The sequence below is a fragment of the Mustela nivalis genome, assembly GCF_964662115.1.
Source record: "Mustela nivalis genome assembly, chromosome: 1".
Classification (NCBI taxonomy): domain Eukaryota; kingdom Metazoa; phylum Chordata; class Mammalia; order Carnivora; family Mustelidae; genus Mustela; species Mustela nivalis.
Window position 1 is genome coordinate 157,914,178 of NC_139020.1, and position 22,521 is coordinate 157,936,698.

General features: G+C 45.3%; 1 protein-coding gene across 5 annotated transcripts in view; it reads left to right on the forward strand.

The window, feature by feature from the left end:
• Positions 1 to 21,392, forward strand: part of CHST13 (carbohydrate sulfotransferase 13) — a 282,606-nt gene extending 261,214 nt beyond the window's left edge. For 3 of the 5 annotated variants that reach the window (XM_082746838.1, XM_082746842.1, XM_082746839.1), the window contains 2 exons: positions 12,728 to 12,807; positions 17,776 to 21,392. In XM_082746838.1, the coding sequence (XP_082602964.1) occupies positions 12,728 to 12,807; positions 17,776 to 18,621 (926 nt within the window). In that variant the 3' untranslated portion in view covers positions 18,622 to 21,392. Of the gene's footprint in view, positions 1 to 11,014; positions 11,034 to 12,165; positions 12,342 to 12,727; positions 12,808 to 17,775 lie in introns of those variants that run through there. The other 2 variants (XM_082746840.1, XM_082746841.1) reach the window with 2 other exon arrangements.
• Positions 21,393 to 22,521: the final 1,129 nt, after the last annotated feature.

The following is a 22,521-nucleotide window of genomic DNA, read 5'->3' on the forward strand; positions in this document are numbered from 1 at the left end:
CTGGGTTTCTGCTTTCCGTTTCCCTCTGTGGTGGCTCAGCTACTTACCTGTAGGTTTTGTGAGGATGGACCAGGCTGTGCACTGGGCAGAATGGGTGCCCAAGAGATATGCCCTCTGATGCGTACATGTGCTCTGGTCTGGGGTGAGATCCTATTCCTGGGCTTTACTTGCTCTGAGGCCTCAGGCATGTTTCTTTTCCTCTTTGAACCTCAGTTTCCCTATCTGTCAAACGCAGATAATAATAGTTTCTACCTGATAGGAGTAAGTGTGTCAATGTCTGCAAAGCGCCGAGCACAGTGCCAGCTGCTGGCTGAGCCCAGGGCTGTGCCCCAGCTGCCTCTTCCCTGGCTCCCTGACCCTGCTGAAACACTGCCTCTTTTGCCAGCTGCCATGCTCTCTTAGGGGCTTCCTGCCCACACACAGTGGGCCCTGCAGGGTGTTGGGTTGGTCTTCCCACTGGTCTCCTAGACTGGGACTGTGGTCTGCTCATGAGGCTGGTGCTGCCTGGTTTCCATGGCCTGGAGCCCTCTGGGCATGGGCACTGGGCTTTCCCAGACTGTGGGCAGCTCACCCCACATTGCTTCCTCCCCTTCGGCCCCAGCTGGTTCACTTTGAGCTGTTCTACGACTATGATCTCCCTGTTTCTCCTTCTGCCAGCCTCTGTCCCCATCACTGTGTGTAGCTCTGTCTCTTTCTCTGTCTGCATCTTTGGCACCCCCTAGTCCCTCCCACCTCCCTTCCACCACCCTGTCCCTGCACCCAGCCCCTTCCATAACCTTCTCTATTTTTGTTTCCTTTTTCAAAGAAGAACCCCATAGAACCCCATTGTGGTTTTGCCTGTGGCTGCCCTGGGTGGGCGCAGGCTCCTCCCTGGCTGTGAGACTGGGCCTGCTGCCTGGCTCTCCCTGGCTTGTCTGCTCATTGGTGCCCTTGGCAGGGAGCCTGGGACCTGAAGCCTCATGGAGGGGCTGCAGGGTGGAAGACACAAGCCAAGAGAGGCTAGGGGCAACCAGAGTGGAGGTTGGGGAATGCCTCTTTGGGGCCACCCTGCCCTCAGAGCCAAACCACCAGCTTCCCAGAGTGGAGGGCTGGCTCCAGGGATCTTCAAGACAATCCCCTTCTGACCCTCCTAGACCCATCTGTCCCCTTCCATGGCCACCCTGCCCATCCCACTAGACTGTAGGTTCTTCTGATCTGTGTGGTGGGAAGGGTGGAGTGGGTGGTGTGGCCCAGCCCTGTAATCACTAGCCATAGTTACTCTATAAATAGGGCCTCCCTCTTGTGCCTGTTCCCTCTGACCCTCCACCCACCAGCCCCTGAGGTCTGGTTTGGGATCCATTTTCCTGCAGGCTGTAGCCTGAGCAGGAAATGAGAGTCCCCATACAAGGGCTGGTGTTTCTGAAGGCTGGCTGCCTCCCTCCGAGTTGGGGGTGGTGGTGCTTGAGGCTGCCAGAGGCATTGCCAGGAGTCCCTAGACAGTAGGCTTCAGATGCACACAGAAGGTTCTGGAAGCCAAGGCTAGGCCAATCCATCTGTCGCTTATTCATTCCTTTGACCAGCCTCTGCCAGGCCTGGCTCTAATACAGTGGTTCTAGAAGTGCAATCCTGGGCCAACAGCATGAGCATGACCTGGGAGCTGTTAGAAATGCAGATTCTTGGGCCCCACTCCAGCCCTACCGGGCTAGAACCTCTGCGTGTGGGGCCAGGTAATTATGTTTTCATTCACGCATGCCAAAATATGAGAACCACTACTCAGGGTCAGTTTGCCAACACTTAACCAAATTTTCAGCTTATCAAATTTTCCAGGTTTATTTCTTCGTCAAAAACACATCTTAAAGAAAACGCCTGAATCTTTTTGATGAATATATTCTTGGCAGCATTTTGAAGACTCTTCATTTTGTTGAAAGCCAAGGTTCATGGATATGTTCATCCATCTTATGAATATATTCTCTTCCCATATGATCCTGAATTCTTGAAGATATTCTTGTGAATAAGCCATAGTCTTATGAACTCAGGAATATATTATGCTAGCCATTGACTGAATTTGTAAGCTAGACTTACATAAAATGTCCTTGCATATATTCTTTTTTTATGACCAGTATTTTTATTTATTTTCATTGAGATCTAATTCTCATTCCATAAAATTTCACTTTTTTAAAGTACACAATTCAGTGGTATTCACTGTCTGTAAAAGTTGTGCAATATGACTTCTATATAATTCCAGAATATTAGCCATTAGCAGTCACTCCCCACTTTCCCAGGGACTCTGTTGCTGTGTCCCTCAGCCTTGGGCAACCATTAGATTCTGTCTCTATGGATTTGCCCATTTTGGCTGTTTCATGTAAATGGCATCAAACAATAGATGGACTTTTGAGTTTGGTTTCTCTCACTGAGTAATGTTACGAGGTCCAGCCATGTCAGGTACATGTCATGTACATGTCAGTACAACCTGGGTCAGTACTCCTTTCCTTCTTATGAGTGAATAGGTATACACATACCACAGTATTTAACCCTTAATCTGCTGATGGATATTTAAGGCTTTGGTTATTAAATATAATGCCAAGGGAAACATGTGTGAATAAGTTTTTGTGTGAACGTGTTTTCAGTTCTCCTGGGTGTGTGTACCTAGGAGTGGAGTTGCTGGGGCATAGGCTAATTTTATGCTTAACTTTTTTTCCCCCAATTTTTGTTATTATAGTGAAATGCATGTCAGATAAATTTTGCTGTCTTCATCGTTTTTGTATGGTTCAGTGATATCAACACGTTCACAGTGTTTTGTGACCATCCTCTCCAGAGCTCTTTTTGTCTGGTAGAACTGAAACTCTGCACTTATTAAGTGACTCCCTGTTCTGCCCTCCGCAACACGACGACCATCCCCTGCTTTATAACTCATTGGTTTTTACTACTCCGGGTACTCTGCAAGTGGAATCATTCATAACTGGTCCTTTTGTGACTGGCTTCTTTCACTCAGCATAATCTCCTCAGGGCTCACCCACATTGTAGCCTATGTCAGAGTTTCCTTTCCTTCCCAGGCTGACTAATACCCACTGTATGAATGGACCCCATTTTGCTTATCCATTCATCTCTTGATGGCCTCTCGGGTTGCTAACACGTTTTAGCTATTGTGAACAATGCTGCTGTGAACATGGGTGTGCACGTATCTCTTAGACATCCTGCTTTTTCAGCTCCTTTGGGTATATACCCAGAAGTGGAATTGCTGGGTCATATGGTAACTCCACATTTAATTGCCTGAGGGGCCTCCATGCTATTTTCCTAGAAGCGGCCCCTTGTTATCTCCCCACCAACAGTGTACAGGGTTCCAATTTCTCCACATCGACAACACTTGTTTTCTCTCTCTTTTTTTATAGTAGCCATAATAATGGGTGTGAGGTGGTATCTCCTTATCATTTTGATTTGCATTTACCCAATGATTAGTGAAATTGACCATCTTTTTATGTGCTTCTTGGTCATATGTATATCCTCTTTGGAGAAATGCTATTCAAGTCCTTTGCCCTTTTAAAAAATTTGTTGTTGTTGTTGTTGAATTTTAGGAGCTCTCTATATATCCCTTATCAGATACATAATTTATAAATATTTTCTCCTATTCTTTGCATTGTCTTTGGGTGCACACATTTTTAAAAATTTAATTTATTTTAATTCAATTAATTCACATATACTGTATTATTAGTTTCAGAGGTAGAATTCAGTGATTCACCAGGTGTGTATAACACCCAGTGCTCATTACATTATGTGTCCTTTTAATGTCCATCACCCAGTTACTCCATCCCCCTACTCACCTCCCCTCCAACAACCCTCAGTTTGTTTCCTAGAGTTAAGAGTGTCTTATGGTTTGTCTCCCTCTCTGATTCCATCTTACTTTATTTTCCCCTCCTTTCCCTTATGATCCTCTGTTTTGTTTCTTAAATTCCACATATGAGTAAAATCATATAATTGTCTTTCTTTGATTGACTTATTTCGCTTAGCATAATACCTTCTAGTTCCATCCACATCATTGTAAATGGCAAGATTTCATTCTTTTTGATGGTTGAGTAATAGTCCATTGTAAATAATATACATATAATATCACATTTATATATATATATCAATTACAAATACATATATATATATATATATATATATATATATATATATATCACTTTCTTTATCCATTCATAGGTCAATGGATATCTGGGCTCTTCCTGTAGTTTTGTCTGCTGTGGACATTGCTGCTATAAACATTGGGGTGCAGGTGCCGTTCAGATCACTACATTTATATTTTGGGGGCAAATACCCAGTAGTGCAATTGTTGGATCATAGAGTAGCTCTCTTTTTAACTTCTTGAGGAGACTCCATGCTATGTTCCAGATGGCTACACCAGCTTGCATTCCCACCAACAGTGTAGGAGGGTTCCCCTTTCTCTGTATCCTCACCAACATCTGTCATTTCCTTTATTGCTAATTTAAGCCATTCTGACTAGTGTGAGGTGCTATCTGATTGTGGTTTTGATTTGTATTGTCCTGATGTCAAGTGATGTTGAGCATTTTTTCATGTGCCTGTTGGCCATTTGTATGTCTTCTTTGGAGAAATGTCTGTTTATGTCTTTTGCCCATTTCTTGACTGGATTATTTGTTTTTTGGGGGTTGAGTTTGATAAATTCTTTAGAGATATTGGATACTATGGGTGCACAAAGTTTTTAAATTTCCAACAAGTCCATTTACCTATTCCTTCTTTTGCTACCTGGCCTTTGATCCTATCCAAGAAACTATTGCCAAATCCAATATCATGAAGCTATTGTCTTATGTTTTCTTGTTTTAGGTCTTATCTTTAGGTCTTTGACCCATTTTAACTTAAATTTTATATATTATGTGAGGTGAGGGTCTGACTTCATTCTTTTGCCTGTGAATATCCAGTTTTCCCAGCACCATTTGTTGAGAAGAGTGTCCTTTCCCCTTTGAATGGTTAAAATCACTTGACCATATATGTAAGTGTTTATTTCTGGGCTCTCTATTCTATTCTACTGATTTATATGTCTGTCCTTATACCACCCACTGTTTTGTTACTTATTTTTTTTCTTTTTTGCAGTTAGTTTTGAAATTAGGAAACATGAGTCCTCCAGTTTTGTTCTTTTTCAAGTTATTTTTGGCTATTTGGGTTCCCATACAAATTTCAGGATGGGTTTTCTATCTCTGCAAAAAAACGTCATTGGAATTTTGACAGAGATTTCATTGAATCTGTAGGTTGTTTGGGTAGTATTGACATTTTAGCAATATTAAGTTTTCTAATCCATGAACATGGGACATGTTTCCATTTCTTTGTGTCTTATTTATTTCAGCAGTGTTTTGTAGTTTTCACTGTACAAGTCTTTCACCTCTTTGGTTAAGTAATTCCTAAATATTTTCTTCTTTTTTACATTATTGTAAATGGAATTGTTTTTGTGCTTTCTTTTTCGTATTGTTCATTGTTTTTGTATGAAAATGCAATGGATTTTTGTATGTTAATATTGTATCCTGCTACTTTGGTGAATTCATTTATTAGTTCTAACAATTTTTGTGGGTGCAATCTTCAGGGATTTCTGCATCTAAGTACATATCATCTGCAAACAGAGATAATTTTATTACTTCCTTCTAGTTTAGATATCTTTTCTTTCTTTTTCTTGTCTAATTTCTCTGACTAGAGATTCCAGCATTATGTTGAATAGAAGTGGCAAAATTGGGCATCCTTGGGGCACCTGGGTGTCTCAGTGGGTTAAAGCCTCTGCCTTCAGCTCAGGTCATGATCTCGGGGTCCTAAGATTGAGCCCCGCATCGGGCTCTCTGCTCTGCAGGGAGCATGCTTCCCCCTCTCTCTCTGCCTGCCTCTCTGCCTAGTTGTGATCTCTGTCTGTCAAATAACTAACTAACTAAATAAATCTTTTTAGAAAATGGGCATCCTTGCCTCATTCCTGATGTAGAGGAAAAACTTTGGTCTTTCACTACTAGGTATGATGTTCGCTGTGGGTTTTTCATATATGGTTTATATTGTGTTGTAGTACTTTCCTTCTATTCCTTGTTTTTTGAATTTTTTTAATCATGAAAGTATGTTGAATTATGTCAAATGCTTTTTCTGTGTCAAGTGAGGTAATCAACTCACTTGTTTTTCCCCCTTCATTCTCTTAATGTGATGTATTACATGATTGGTGTTTGTATGTTGAACTATCCTTGCATTCTAAGAATAAATCCCATTTGGTTATAATGCATAATCTTTTTAATGTGCTGTTCAGTTACATTTTCTAGTATTTTGTGGAGTATTTTTGCATCAATATTCATAAGAGTTATTAGTCTGTAGCTTTCATTTCTTGTAGTGCCTTTGTCTGGCTTCCCACTCCCCAATCAGAGTTGTACTGGCCCCATAGAATGAGTTAGGAAGTGCTCCCTCTTCTTTGGTTTTTTGAAAAGTTTGAGAAGGACTTGTATTAGTTCTTTAAATGTTTGATTGACTACAGTAGTGAAGCCATCATGTCCATGGATTTTTTTTTTTTGTCTAGAAATTTTTGATTACTGATTTGATCTCCTTACTAGTTATAGGTTTTCTCAGATTTTCTAAATACCTATTTATTTAGTCTTAATACATTTTGTGTTTTTTAGAAATTTGTCTATTTCATCAAGGTTATCCAATTTTTTTTGGCATACAGTTGTTCATAGTACTCTTATTTTTTTTTATTTCTGTAGTCACTAGTAATGTCCCACTTTCATTTCTGATTTTAGTAAGCTGTATCTTCTTTTTTCTTGGTCCATCTAGCTGAAAGTTAGTCAACTTGTAGAACTTTCCAAAGAACCAATGTCTGGTTTTCTTGATTTTCCCTATTTTTCTATTCTCTATTTCATTTATCTCTGCTCTAATCTTTATTATTTCCTTCTTTCTTAAAGCTTTGGGTTTATTTTTTCTTTTTCTAGTTCCTTAAGTTGTAAAGTTAGATTGCTGATTTTAGATCTTTCTTTTATTTTTTGATGTAAGCATATATAGCTATAAATTTTCTCTTAAACACTTTTACTGCATCCCATAAGTTTGGTATATTGTTTTCATTTCTGTTTGTCTCCAAGTATTTTCTAATTTCCCTTGTGATTTCTTTGATCCACTGGTTTTTTAGAAGTGTGTTCTTTGATGTCTACAAATTTGTGGATTTTCCAGTTTTCCTTCTGTTACTGATTTCTGACTTCACCCTGCTGTGGTTAGAGAACATACTTTGTACGATATATGTCTTTAAAATCTATCATGACTTATTTTGTGGCCTAACCTATAGACTATCCTGGGAAATGTTCCATATGCATTAGAGAAGAATGTGTATGCTGTTGTTATTTGATAGAGTGTTTTGCATATGTCCATTAGATCTAGTTGGTTTACTGTGATACATAAGTCCCCTGTCTCCCTCCTCATCTTCTCTCTGGTTACTTAATTCATTATTATGAGTGGTATATTAAAATCTCCCACCTATGATTTCTCCCTCCTATTCTGTTATTTCTCCCTCCTGTTTCTCCCTTCTATTTCTGCTATTTCTCCCTCCTAGTCTGTTAATTTTTGTTTCATATACTTTGATGGCCTACCATTAGGTAAGTAAATGTTTGTAATTGTTTTCTCTTCTTGCTGTATTGAAACTTTTATTTATATATAAAGTCCTTCTTTGTCTCCTGTAGACTTTTGATTCAAAGTCTATTTTGTCTGGTATGAATATAGTCACATTTACTCTATTTTGTTATTATTTGCTTGGAGTATCTTTTTCTATCCTTTCACTTTCAACCAGTTTGGATCCCAAGTGAGTCTCTTGTAGACAGCATATAGAGTTGGGTCAGATATTTTTATCCATTCTGCCAATTTCTTCATTCTAACCACAGAGTTTAATCCATTGACATTTAAATTAATGATAAAGAGGAACATCTGTCATTTTGATTTGTCTTCTCTATGCTTACAGTTTTTTTTATTCCTCATTTACTATTATACTGTCTACTTTTGTGCCTAGTCAATTTATTTTTTGTAGTAAAATGTTTAAATTATTTTCTCATTTCTTTTGTGGATACCATGGAGATTACACTGAATATACTAAAATTATACACTGTATTTTGAATTTATACAAGTTTCTTCATTTGAATTTGCCATACTTTTCCTGTTTCCTTGTATGACTTCTAATTTCTTTGTTGAACACTGAACATCTGAATCAAAATGTAGCTCTGGAAATCAGATTTTCTTTCTCAGTGATTGCTGTTTTTAATTTCTGTTTTTGTTTTTCTGATTGTTGTAGACTATGCTGAGGTTCAGCCCAAGGTATAAATTTAAGGACTTCTTAGGTCTTTTCTGAGCTCTTTCTGGGCATTCAGTCAGTTTCTATTTTTCCCCACCTATGCGGTTGTTTTGAATGTTTTAGTCTGTAATATCTGGCTTCAAAAAGGGGAAAAGAGAAAAATGAAAGGTGGAAAAAAGTAAACCAGCTCTTCAAAGTAAACCAGACTTCTCCTGGAAGTCACTTTATGTGGAGGGGGAGGGGGTTGCAACAATGTGGGGAGGTACAATTAATCAAAGCACAGATCTCTGATATTTGGAGAACAGGTCTCTTTTGCCCACTCTGGCTCTTTAGTGCTGTATGTCAACTGCTCCAAGAACACATGCACAGCTGCATACCATGTGGTGGGGGTGGGAGATGGGTAGTTGCCCTGTGCTAAGAGCTGAAACTGACTGAAATTTACCACCATTTACCACATAAGCCTTCCTCTGGAAGTTGAAAGCCTTCAAAGGACTCCAGAATTCCAGTTCTCTCTGATGTATCAGATAGATTCTGCTAGTACAATTGTTGCCTAGGTGGAGGGACAGATTCTTGGTCTGTCATCTTTCCAAAATCATCTAGGCTTAGCTTTTTTTTTTTATTTTAATTTTTTATTTACTCATTTGATAGTAAGACAGAAAGAGCACAAGCAGGGGTAGTGGGAGACTCCCTGCTGAGCTAGGAGCCCCACATGGGACTCCATCCCAGGACCTAGAGACCATGACCCAAGCTGAAGGCAGACACTTAACCATCTGAGCCACCCAGGTGCCACTAGGCTTAGCAATTTTTTTTAAGTTTTTTTTTTCTTTTTTTTGACAGAGAGATCACAAGTAGGTATAGAGGCAGGCAGAGAGAGAGAGGGAAGCAGGTGCCCTGCTGAGCAGAGAGCCGTATGCGGGGCTCGATCCCAGGCCCCTGAGATCATGACCTGAGCTGAAGGTAGAGGCCTAACCCACTGAGCCACTGAGGTGCCCCTCTAGGCTTAGCTTTTAAGGAATTGCCAAACTGTTTTCTGTAGCAAAATATCCCTATTTTTACGTTCCCACCATCAAAGTATAAGGGCTCCAATTTTTCCACATTCTAACCAACACTTGTTTTTGTCTTTTTCTATTATAGCCATCTTGGTGGGTGAGAAGTTGTGTCTTAAGGAGGTTTCCTAACAGCTAGAGATGTTGAGCATCTTTTTATCCATTATCGGCAATTTGTATATTACTGGAGAAATGTCCATTCATATCCTTTGCCTACTTGAAAAGTTGGGTTATGTCTTTTATCATTTGGTCATAGATACTTTATATATTCTGGATACTAGTCCTTTATCAGTTATATCATTTGAAAATAATTTCTCCAAGTTGGCGGGTAGTCTTTTCACCCTCTTGATGGTATCCTTGGAAGCAGAAAAGTTTTTGATGTTGTTATAGTCAAGTTTATCTATTTTTTCTTTTGTTGTTTGTGCTTTTGATGCAATATCTATGAAATCATTGCCAACTCAGAGATCATGGAAATATATGTCTATGTTTTCATTATGAGCCTTATATTTTTATCTCTTACATTTACGCCTATGATCCATTTTGAGTTAGTTTTTGTATATGGTTTGAGGTAACGGTACAATTTCATTCTTTTACATATGGATATCCAGTTTTCTCAGTAAAGTTTATCATAAAGACTATTTTTTCTCTATTGAATTGTCTTGGCACCCAATAAAAAAGATCCTTAGATCTTAAATGTAAATGTTTGTTTCTGAATTGTGAATTCTATTTCATCAGTCAGTATCTCTCCTATCCCAGCACCACATAGTCTTAATTACTGTAGCTTCATAGTAAGTAGGTGAAATTAGGAAGTGTGAGATATCCAAGTTTGTTCCTTTTCAAGATTATTTTGGATATTCTAAATCCCTTGAATTGTCACATTAAGTTAAGGATCAGCTGTCAATTGTCAACAACTGTAAATCTGCAAAAAAAGACAGCTAGGGGGACGCCTGGGTGGCTCACTGGGTTAAAGCCTCTGCCTTCGGCTCAGGTCATGATCCCAGTGTCTTGGGATCGAGCCCTGCATCAGGCTCTCTGCCCAGCGGGGAGCCTGCTTCCTCCTCTCTCTCTGCCTGCCTCTCTGCCTACTTGTGATCTCTGTCTGTCAAATAAATAAAATCTTAAAAAAAAAAAAAAAACAAAGACAGCTAGGGTTTTTAATAGCAATAGTATTAGTAATCTGGAGAGGACTGCCACCTTCATGACATTAAGTCTCCCAATCCATGAACATGGGATATTTTTCCATTCATTCAGGTCTTCAATTTCTTTCAGTGATGTCTTGTAGTTGTCAGTGATAAGTCTTGTACTTCATTTGTTAAATTTAATCCTTAATATTTTATTCTTTTTAACTATTATAAGAGGAGATTTTTTGTAATTTCGATTTCAAATATATCATTACTAGTATTTAGAAATACAATTGACTATTGAATATTGATCTTTTATTCTACAACCTTGCTGAACTCATTTATTAGCTCTTAGCTCTAATAGTTGATGGATTCTATGTATTATAGAATATATACATATATATTATGGTGGATTCTATATAATCTATGTATATTCATGTTATCTACAAATAGACATAATTTTACTTTTTCTGTTCCAATCTGGATGCCTTTTCTTTCCTTTTCTTTCCCAGTTACCCTGGCTAGAACTTCTAGTACATTGTTGAAAAGAAGTGGTAAAAGTGGGCATCCCTTGTTTTGTTCCTGATCTTAGAGGTAAAACATCTGGTTTTTCACCATAAAATATGTTTTTCCTAGATGGCCTTTATCAATTTGAAGAAGTTACCTTCAAGTTCTAGTTTGTTTAGTGTTTTTATTATGAAGGGTATTGAATATTGTACTGTACTTTTCCTGCATGTATTGATAATTATGTGGGTTTTTTCTTTTACTCTATTAATATGGTAGTGTATTACCTTGATTGATTTTTGTATGTTGAATCACTCTTGCACTCCTGGGGTATATATTACTTGGTTATATATAACCATTTCATATGTTGATGAGTTCAGTCTACAGTCTGCAGTATTTTTTTTATGTTCATAAGAGATACTAATCTCTCATTTTCTTTTCTTGTGATATCTATGTCTGGTTTTGATATCAGGGTAATACTGGGCTCATATAATGAGTTAGGAGGTATTTTACACCCCCAATTCTGTTTTGTTTTTTTGAGAGGGGTAAAGAGTTTGGAAGAGATTGGTTTTAATTCTTCTTTAAATACTTGGTAAAATTCACTAGTGAATCATCTGATTCTGGGCTTCTCTCTCTCTCTCTCTTTTTTTTTTTACATTACTACTTCAGTGTATGTATACATATTATCATACATTGCATTATTATACATATTATTATACAGTACATTATTACACATATACATTATACATAAAATGGTTCTATGTCATTGGGATTTTCTGTTTCTTTTTGAGTCAATTTCAGGAATCCTCATCTTTTTAGGAGTTGTTCATGCCTTTCTCATTTCTGTAAGATTCAATTCTAATGGTTTCTCTTTCATTCCTGTTTTTAATAATTTGAGACTTCGTTCTTCTTGGTTGGTCTGTGTACCTGAAGGTTTGCCAGTTTTGGTGATCTTTTTGAAGACTGCATTATACTATAGAAAAATGTGATCAAGAAGCAGAAGATCATGAGCCTATGCTTACCTAAATCAACTACATTATGTTAATGGAATATGTAGGAAGATATTCCTTAAAATGCCTTTAGAGTAAAAGAATAAATTTAGTAAGCAGAGTTTTTGGTAATTTTAGGAAGATTGAAGAGTGCAGCAGCGAGACAGACAGATTGTATCCCTGCACACTGTCTTCCAATCTGGGAGACAGTGAAACCTGCATTTACCACCAAGTGACATACACATTGGCCAAGGAATTACAGGCTGCTGTAGGAGTCCATGGAGGTCATGTGACCTGGTGGGCTGTCACTGGAGAACCTGCAGCTTGGCTGTGCTACCTCTATTGCTACCCAGCTCTTTCTGGCTGCCCACACCCAGGATCTCGGGAGGCTGCAATGCCAGCCATCTTGGTGAGCCCCTTAGAGCCCCATGGATATGGGGCTGATAGGCATGGGGCATGAAATGAAGGCAGATGTAGATGGGTAAGTTTGGGTGGCCAGGTCTTTACCAGTGGGCTGTGGGCTGAGTTCCAACTTTCTTCTCATCCCTGCCTACCTGGTGTCCTCCAGCTCTGAAGGCGGGGGGCAACATGGGGCAGGAACAATACCAAGTATCCTGCCCTGGTGGATTAGGGGGCCTATCAGTGGCCCACACCCCATCAAGCTTCCTGGAGGCAGGTGAGACACAACAGGGAAACTGAGTCCCAGAGGTAGATCAAATGTGCCTAAGGGAGTTGGCCAAGTCCCCCAAGGGCTACAGCCAGCCCAACTGATGTCTCTTTCTTTATGCCCCATAGCATTTGAAAACAGCTTGGGCTCTGGCTGGCTTGGTGGGAAGAGGAGGAGTCCCCTGCAGATGCTTTATGACTTGGACCAGGTAGGTGGACAGACCCCTATCCAGTGATGCCTTCCTCTACCTCCAGCCACAGGAAACTGAGAACTGAGTTTCCAGTGTAGACCTTCCATCTTGGGATTAGAGCCCACAGTTGGACTTAAAGAGGCTTCCTCTGCAAGTCAAGGCCCTGTGCAGAGAGGAAAATGCCTGTGACAAGGGCAAATCTTAGGACAAGCTGAGACCTGGTCTCCACCCACCCACCCACCTACCCTCCTACCCATCCACCATCCACCCAACAACAGGCTGAAGTCACACTGTGCCGGGTACTCTGCCATGTGTTGAGGATATAAAAGAATAAAGGACCTTCAGGAAGTTGATAGTCTAGTGGGGAGACAGGAATTAGGTGACCCCCCCAGATCTTAATACCTGCTGTGATAGGGAAACATGCAGGGAGCCCTTGCCTTCTTGCTGTTCTCAGGCACTGGGACCAGGAGGCTTGCTGTCTCAGGCATTCCACTTCTGCTGTGAACCATGCATAGCCCAAACACACACACAGACCCCACTGAGATCCACAGGCCCCTGGCTCACACACATATCAGCAGGCACGAGGAGAGGCACCCATTCAGACAGCATGTATAGAGCACCTACTGTATGCAGGCTGTGCTCAGGATGCTGCTGATCCAGTGGCAAGCAGGTCAGCTGGGTCCCTGACCTGTGTAGCTGACCTTCTCAGGTGAGGAAGACATCATCCTATCATTGCCATCTGCACTAACCTGTGGCTGATTTGCATCTAAAGGGGCAGTACAAGGTGCAACAGGAGATTACTGGGAGGGTCCTAGTTTAGATCAGGGAGAGAGATCCTCTCCAAGTAAGGGATGTTGGAGCTAAGACTTGCTGGGAAGGAGTTAAGATGCAAAGAGTAAGGGGGGCTGCATGCCTGGCGGTGGAGAGATGACAGAAGAGGATGTGAGGCAAGCCAGGAGTGGGCAGCAGTTTGGCAGTGCCTGGCAGGTGGGACAAGGGCCACAGGGAAGTCAGGTTTCGAGCTGGGAAGAATGGTCAGACAGGTTGGGTAGGTAGTTGTACACTGAATCCCAGAGGGCTGAGCCAAGGGGGTCTGTGGAACTTCTCTGACCCACGCCCTTGGATTGCAGTTATGGAGGCCTTGCTTCAGAGAGGGTAACAGGCTTGCCCCGGGCCACACAGCAAGCTGAGGGCAGGCCAGGCTCTCAGCAGGATCCTGGTTCCACTAGTTCCATAGGCTTCTGAGGGGTAGATGGGGCTGGCTCAGCCCCCTCACAGCCTGAGTTCCCACTGATTGTTGGGTGTCAAGGCCCTGGGAGCTTAGCACCTTGCAGCTGGAGAAAAAAAGAGTAAAAAAAATAATCTGGCCAACAACGGCTAACTGTGTACCAGAGAGTCTAGTTCAATGAACTTACTTAGTCCTCATGGCAACCCTATAAAGTGGGGATGTTGGTATCCCTGTTTACAGATGAGGAAATTGAGGCACAGGGAGGCCAAGGGTACAGAGAAGGCCACAGAGCTCATAAGGATTAGAGCCAGGCTAAGAATCCAGGCAGCCAAGTCCAGTCAGGCAGGGAGAGATGAGGATTGTAGCTGCAGGGTTTGTTCCTGTACTGGTGGGCATAGCCCAGCTTCTGAGTCCTAAGGGACCTGCATTGGGAGTCCCAACTCCCCTACTTGAGAGAGCTATAGGCAACTTATTTCTTCTAAGCCTCAGTTTTTTTCATTTGTATGGAGATAGTACTAACTGTCTTGGTATTTATGGGGCTCCAAGCAACAGAAAAGCTGACTTTAAGCCATTAGGACAGTCAGTGTTTACTTCCCAAGATGCTCAGAAATCAGCAGCCCTTGGTACAGCAGCAGGATGTTGCCCATTATCACCCTCTGAATGTTGACATATGGTATATCTTGTTGCTTCACAACTCCAAGATGACTGCCAGGGCTCCAGACATCTCACACAATGGTACCCCAAGCAGAAAGGGAGGGGCTGAGGCAAAGATTTTTTTCCTTTAGGAGCCCTCTCTTTTTGTACTGAAGGTAAGTCTTTCCTGGGAGACTAGCAGACATCCCTGCACATCTCCTTGGCCCAAACCAAGCCACATGCCCACCCCTGGACCCATAGCTTTCATGAAGTTGTGTGAGGCTGCTATGACTGGTTCTTCCCCAAGGCTCTGCACATGACCGTAAGTGGGGTCTGTTGGCAAGGAAGGAGGGTGACTGACAGTTGGGTAGATGGCCAACTCTCCCTGTGACAAGAAATATGTGGGGATGTCTGGAAGCTGAAAGTAGACCTTGGCTGTGGGGCCACTAGATACAGCCTTCTCCTGGCACCCATGTAGAGCCAGGCTTTTGAGGCCAGTCCTGTGAGTTTGCCTTAGAGGGAAGGGAATCCTCCTAGTTCTCTCACACCCCTCACTGCTCTGAGGTTGGCAGCCAGCGCTCAGTGAGATTTTGAAAAAGGAAGATAAGCACATGATAGGGCATCCAACCCTTCAAAAGAGTGCATCCAGTGAAGGGTAACTTCCCTTCCCACCCTGGCCCTGGTTACCCCTGCAGGTGACCAGTTCATTCCCTGTGTGCCTTTCCAGGCATGTGTGTAGTGTCCAATGCTGTCAGGTGCTTAGATACTTTTCCAGCATCATACCTACATGTATATATGTCCTCTGTTTTTTCTGCTTCATGTTCAGATTGAGACAAATTCAAACACATACAGAAGTAAAATGTACAACGAACCCCCACATTCCCGTAACCCAGTTTAAACAGTGATCAAATCTTGTCCAATCCTGTTTCATCCAGACCCCTCTCCCTCCCTTCCTACCTGGGCTTATTTGGAAGCAAATCCCAGCCTTGTTCATTACATGACAATTTCAATATACATCTAAAAGAGAGGCTCCCAGGGCACCTCGGTGGCTCAGTCAGTTAAGTGTCCAACTCATGATTTTGGCTCAGATCATGATCTTGGGGTTATGACATGGAGCTGTGCATTGGGCTCTGATCTCAGCAGGGCACTGCTTGGGATTCTCTCTCTCTCTCTCCCTCTGCCCCTCCCCACCATGCTCACTCTCTCTTCCCCCCTATTCTCTCTCTCTCTCTTTCTCTGAAATAAATAAGTCTTTTAAAAAAGTTAAAATATGAGAGGCTCCCTACAACCTATCCTTTCTGAAACATTTTTTTTCTTTCTTTCCTCACCCTTTGTAAATCAAAAGTGTGACACGTCAACTCTTGTTCTGTACTTCAGCTTTTATCACTAGCAGGATCTTGGATTTCTGCAGTATACTTTTAAAGGCATGAGAAGCTCAAGTGAGCACTGCCTCACACACAGACATATTCTTCCCCTTCCCACCCAGCAACAGCAGATACTCTTACATGGGCATTGGACCAAGTGTCCCACCATTTCAGGTGCTGCTTTGTCCTTCCCTGAAATGGAAACATAAGGCTTTTTTTCATAACTGGGATATAATTCACATACCACAAAATTCACTCTTTTAAAGTGTACACTTCAGTAGTGTGTAGTGCACTTACAAGGCCGCATAGCCATTACCACTCTCTAACTACAGAACACTTTCATCACCCGCAAAAAGAAACCCAGCACCCATTAGCAGTCCCTCCTCCTCCCCTCCCACCTGCCTCTGACAACTACCAGTCTACTTTCTGTCTCTATGGATCTATTCTGGACATTTCATGTAAGTGGAATCCATCATACAACATGTGGCCTTTTGTGTCTGGCTTCTTTCACTTGGCAGGCATAATCTTTTTCTTAGGGTGCATCAGAACTTCATACCTTCTATGGCTGGGTAATATTCCCTTTTATGGACAGACCACATACTATGTATCCAGTCATCATTGGATGACTATCCACCTGGACATTTGAGTTGTTTCCACCTTTTGGCTATTATGAATAAGGTTGCTGTGAACATTTATGTACAAGTCTTGGCCTGGCATATGTTTCTAGTTATCTTGGGCATATACCTAGATGGATCATCTGTTTGTTTTGTTTTTTGAGAAGTTGCCAAACTGCTTTCCACAACAGCTGTATCATTCTACATTCTCACCAGCAATGAATTAAGGTACCATTTTCCCATGTCCTCCACAATGTTTTTTTATTATTATTATTATATCTTGAAGGTTTTTAAGGCAATTTTGAGAAATTATAAACACTTTTCCTAAGAAGTCTTGGATGAAAATCAGGAAGAGGAGGGTCATTGGGGTCTTGGAAGTGGAAACCCTGTTTGGTGCAGAAAGGACTTGAAGGAAAGGAGTCACCATTCTGTAGCTTGGATCTTAGCACTGCTGAGACAGGCTGGGAGGGGCTGGCCCAGGTATACTAATACCACCTAGTTTATAGAGTTGTAAAGTGCACGTGAAGTGCCTGGCATACAGTAGGTGCTAGATAAATAGTGGATGTTAGTATTTCACAGAAGAGAGACAGGCTTCAGAGAGGGCAAGTTTCCTGCCCAGCTACTGAGGTTAGAATTTGTTGGGGGGAGGGGGGGAATCAAGATCCAAAGGAACATAACAATTCCTAAATACAGAATTCGCTAATTTTATTATTGAACAAAAAAGTATCTCAGTAGCTTACAGGTGGCTGCATTTCTCAACTCTTTATGTGGAGTTAACACTGTTCTTATACACGATCTCGCTTTTAGTAAACAGTGAGCAGATATTCAATTTGTGCCCATGCTCACCATTCTGATGACTTATTAATCAGGCTTACTCTGACACCAGCATATGCATTACCAGGACCTCCTTGGTCCTGAGTGTCCAACCCTATTTGTCACATCCTTCCATCTGCCTCAGTGAGGTTAGAGTCACACACACACACCCCAATTCTGGCCTACGGCAGATCCCTGGGTCCCAAATCACAATGATGGGTGGCAGTGCCGGGGTTCAAATCCCCTGTTCCTTCTCCAGGAGCTGGTGGGCGCAGGGCCTGCAGCAATGACCCCACCTTCACTCCCCTCCCCCCACTTCCGCTGTCGCCCACAGGGCCCGCGCTCCGCCTTGGCCGAAGTGCACCGCCAGCGGCGGGACCTGCTGCGCCGCGCCTGCAGTCGCCATACGCGCCGGCAGCGCCTGCTGGGGCCCGAGGACCTGCGGCACGTGCTGGTGGACGACGCGCATGGCCTGCTCTATTGCTATGTGCCCAAGGTGGCCTGCACCAACTGGAAGCGCGTGCTGCTGGCGCTGAGCGGCCGCGCCCGAGGCGACCCGCTTGCAATCCCCGCGCACGAGGCGCACGCGCCGGGCCGCCTGCCCTCACTGGCCGACTTCAGCCCGGCGGAGATCAACCGGCGGCTGCGCGCCTACCTGGCAGTCCTCTTCGTGCGCGAGCCCTTCGAGCGCCTGGCGTCGGCCTATCGCAACAAGTTCGCGCGGCCCTACAGCGCGGCCTTCCAGCAGCGCTATGGCACGCGCATTGTGCGGCGCCTAAGGCCGCGTGCGCACCCCGAAGCGCTGGCGCGCGGCCACGATGTGCGCTTCGCTGAGTTCCTGGCCTACCTGCTGGACCCGCGCACGCGCCGCGAGGAGCCCTTCAACGAGCACTGGGAGCGCGCGCACGCCCTCTGCCACCCGTGCCGCCTGCGCTACGACGTGGTGGGCAAGTTCGAGACGCTGGCGGAGGACTCGGCCTTCGTGCTGGGCCTGGTGGGCGCATCTGGCCTGCGCTTCCCGGCGCCCCCGCCCCGGGCCAAGGGGGCTGCCGCCCGCGACCTGGCCGAGCGCCTCTTCCGGGACATCAGCCCCTTCTACCAGCGGCGCCTCTTCGACCTCTACAGGATGGACTTCTTGCTTTTCAACTACTCTGCCCCTTCCTACCTGCGGCTGCACTAGGCCGTGGAGCCTCTACGGGGTCCGTCACACCAACCGATGCCCCGGGGTCTCAGGTGGGGCCGGACAGTGTGCGTGCTGGGGCTGCCTGCCCGGACTCAACTCTGAGCACCACGGCCCCCCCGCGTTTCCCTGCTTGGCCGGCCCTCTGGGGCCTCCATCCCACCTGGCCAGGTTTGGGTGCCGCCCACCTCAGACGGCTGTACACCCGTCCCTGCCGGTCACTTGATGCTTGCTTCCTCTAACTGCGCCATTTGGCAGGCACTCCTCCAGACCCCTGGGTGGGGAAGCATTGAATTACTAGTATTTTTTTAACTTGTGAGAGACCATTTTGGCAGGGGCCGATGGGGGGGTGGTGGTCAGCTTTGACCCCAGACCTGTTTGTGGTGCAATAGAGCAGAATGCTGGTTCAGTGCCATCTGCGGCCTCGCCTGGCCCCTGCCCTGGCACCGGACAGCCGTAGCCCAGGAGGAAAGCCCTGTGTCTTTGGGTTCAGGCTCTGGCCCTGGAGCCCACCCTGAGCTGCCTTCCACTCTGCCTGTCATGGAGTGGTGCTGCCCTCCCCCATGGCTGGCCCCACCTTTGATCTCCATCTGGCCAGATCCTAAGTCTTCCGTGTGTGCCCACAGAGCCCAGAGTGCCCGATGGTGGCAGGTGTTAGAGGACCTTGGTGAGCTGGGGAGCCCATGTTTTTGAAATGTTTTGTTTTGTTTACTTCTGACATTTTGGAGTTTCTCTGCTTTGTTTTGCCATTTGCTCTGCTACTGAAGGTGTTGGATCTTGGGCATCTCAACAAACCTCCACGCCTCAGTTTTCCTTTACTGCCAAAGGGCACAAGAATGCTGGCTGGTCGCAAAGATCAGATAAGAGAGGTGGAGAGTCTGGCTTTCCTTCACAGCAGCCCACATAGGTGAAGGGCTCTATGGGGGGGTGGGGTAAGGGGCGGGTGCACCATGACAAGGGGTGCTAAATTCTGGCTGGAGGTGCAGTGGTGAAAACTCGGGGGGCGGGGGGCAGTGGGAATCTGACCTTTCATTCTGCCTGGACTAAAGATAAAAGCCGAAACCAGCTCAGTGGAACCCCGGCCTCGGGCTGCCTCCCACCCTTCTGTGGGTGTGTGGGTGTGGCAGTGAGGATACCCCCTTGTGGCTTTGGGAAGGCAGCCAGCCATGGGAGTCCCTTAGGAAGGACTGAATGTCCCCTTAGTGACTGTTTGGATATGTGGTGTCCTTTCTCAGTTTCCCTGAATGTAAATCAAAATGCCAGAACTTTGGGAAGACCAGGGCAGGATATGCCTGAGGCTTTGAGAAACAGAAATCAGAGCACAGCTGAGGAAGGGCAGCTTGGCAGAGCAGAGGCCAAACCTGGGCTGTGGTGCCCCTACACCCTGTGGTGAGAGCCCACGAGCCTGGTTACAGGACCCTACTGGCCTGCGAGGGCCAGGCTGGCCAGGGACCGGCAGGTCAGTCCCATTCATGTCTGATGCCTTTGCTGATGTAGTTACCCCTGCCTGCAATGGATGCTTTCCCTTTCCAGTTCTAGGGCTCCTCCTCCTCAGAAGCCTGCGGAGGCCTTCACGGATGCTGTGTCCATGAGGTCTGCCAGCAAGGGTCAGTGATGGCCGACACCTGTGGACCTGGGAAGGGGATGCCCCAGGGCTCCCCATGAAGACTCACCCTGCTGGAGAGCGGTGGAAAGCCCAGGAGCCTGAAACAGCACCAGGATGAAGGGGGGAGGAGCCAGGCCTGTGACACACCTGGAGGCTTGTTCCCATGTTCCCTTGTATGCCATACCCACAGTGTGTCACATGCCACCTCACAGTCAGTTGTTCCACACACTTCCATGACACACACCTTAGTTCCAAGCCCCCTCAGTGCCCACGCAGCCTTTGATGCGACCTGTTTGCTGAAGTTATTACCCATCCAGTGCCCGCCCCCCCAGGTCGCCACCATTAGAATTCACCCTCTGGTTCTGCAATCACAGCACCTGCTGCCATGTCCTTCAGCGCCTCCTGCGTCCTGAAGCTTGTCACATTTACACACACTCCCTCATACTTCACACCCCCCATTGATGGCACTTGATGTCACACCCTCTGTTGTGAGTATGGGGGCCACACGCCAGGCCCCGGGGCTGAAGGTGCCTCTTCTCCCTCGTGTGGGTCACAGGGAATTCCTCCCACTCTGGTGTCCTCTGACCGCCTTCCTCTCCGGCTGGCGCCAGAACGTGTCTGTCCTCACAGGTCACAGGCTGACTGCCCGCCCCTCAACAGCAAGGTCCCAGACGGGTCATCAGATGGGCTGAGGAAGACAGGGTCTCACGTGACCAGCTGGACAAGACAAGAGGGGGTCTGGAGGGGTGCCCACCCGGGCACCCTTCAATGATTTATTCTACTAACAAGCTCTCCCCCACTTCCTGAAGGAATCAAGAGCGCAAACTGAAGGTCACTTGGCATTTTAGCTTACTGGCAGCTGTCTTCCATTTCGTGGTTTTCCATCTCAGAGCTGAGGGGTGCTGGCCAGCAGCCTCCCCAGCAAGGAAAGGACACTGGTGGATTGGGTTACAAAGACTGGTTTAAAATGTTTCAGTGTTCTGCTGTTTTTGGCTTTGTCAGGAAAATGTTTCCCAGATTTTTGTAGTTATGGTGTTGGTTTTTGTTTTGTTTTGTTTTGTTTTTCAGTTTTCTGTGGTGGCTTTGTCACCCAGGCAGCTTCCTGGGAGGCAGAGTTCCATGATTTAAAATTTTGCTAAAATAAACCCCTGATTCTTTGTCCGAATGCTGCTTCATGCATTATTCAGCTTGGGTGTCTCAGCCGGCTGCATCTGTCAGCCTCGGCCACTGGCTGCATAGTCTTGGTGGGTGAAGGTGGAGGAGGCCAGGCCTAGAGCTGCTCAGCCTGCCGGGCTGCTACAGCTCCCCATGAGGTCCCTGGGCCAGGGGTCGGGGTGCCGCCCTTCCCTGTGGGGCTGGGGACCTCTTCCTGGGGTGCAGGCGCTGCAGTCTGTGGCGAAGGCTCAGTGACAGTGACAGATCATCTGGGTTCTCTTTACGCAGCAGGAGATGGCCAGAACAGCTCCCCCATGGAGCCATTGGGGGCAGAGGTCCCTTCTCTCCCATGGCTCCCCCACCCCTAGGCTGTATGTAGCCCTTCTCCACATGGCCCATGCAAGTGAGCCATTCCCTTCCCGGGCAGCAGAATGTTGAAGACACAGACTGTGGACTGTACATTCCAGAGCCTACCATTCTGGCAATGCTCCCACCACAAGGGAGTCTGGGCATGACACCTACCCCCGCAAGCCACATCCCTGTGGCAGTAAACACTTCCAAGTAGCGTTCCTCAAGGCTCCCAGCGGCTCCATCTGCCACCCTCCTGGAGGTTCCCTCTGGCCACCAGACCTGAGCACAGGGATGTTCGGTGTGCAGGGAGTCAGTGTCCCTGAGCAGCCCTCGACCTACATCTGCTAGAAGATGGGGAGAGAAATACCACAGCTTTGGTCCCTCAGGTGGGAAACTATGTGCATCCATATGTTTATCTCCACGGAAACTCATGATTCCATTGCAGACTTGCTGCTTTTATTTCATTCGTCCCTGAATTATGGGCAATTAGATTACTTTGTGTCCTTTAGTGTTACAGCGCAGCAGTAATATCCCTGCATACATCCAGTCCTGCCTGGGTGGGGTGTGACCGTCGGGTATGTTCCTAGAAGACAGAGTCACATCCTGACCACACTTTTCACTGCTCCTGGTCCGCAGGAGGCTTCAAGCATCTGCTCATGTAAGTTTTACTGTCACTGCACTCAGGGCACGAGGACAGTTGGGGATCAGGATGGCCTCCCTTAAATGCTGGCAGCGTGTCCCAGGTTGCTGTCTGGGCTGCTGTGATACCCTAACTCATCCCTCTGTTA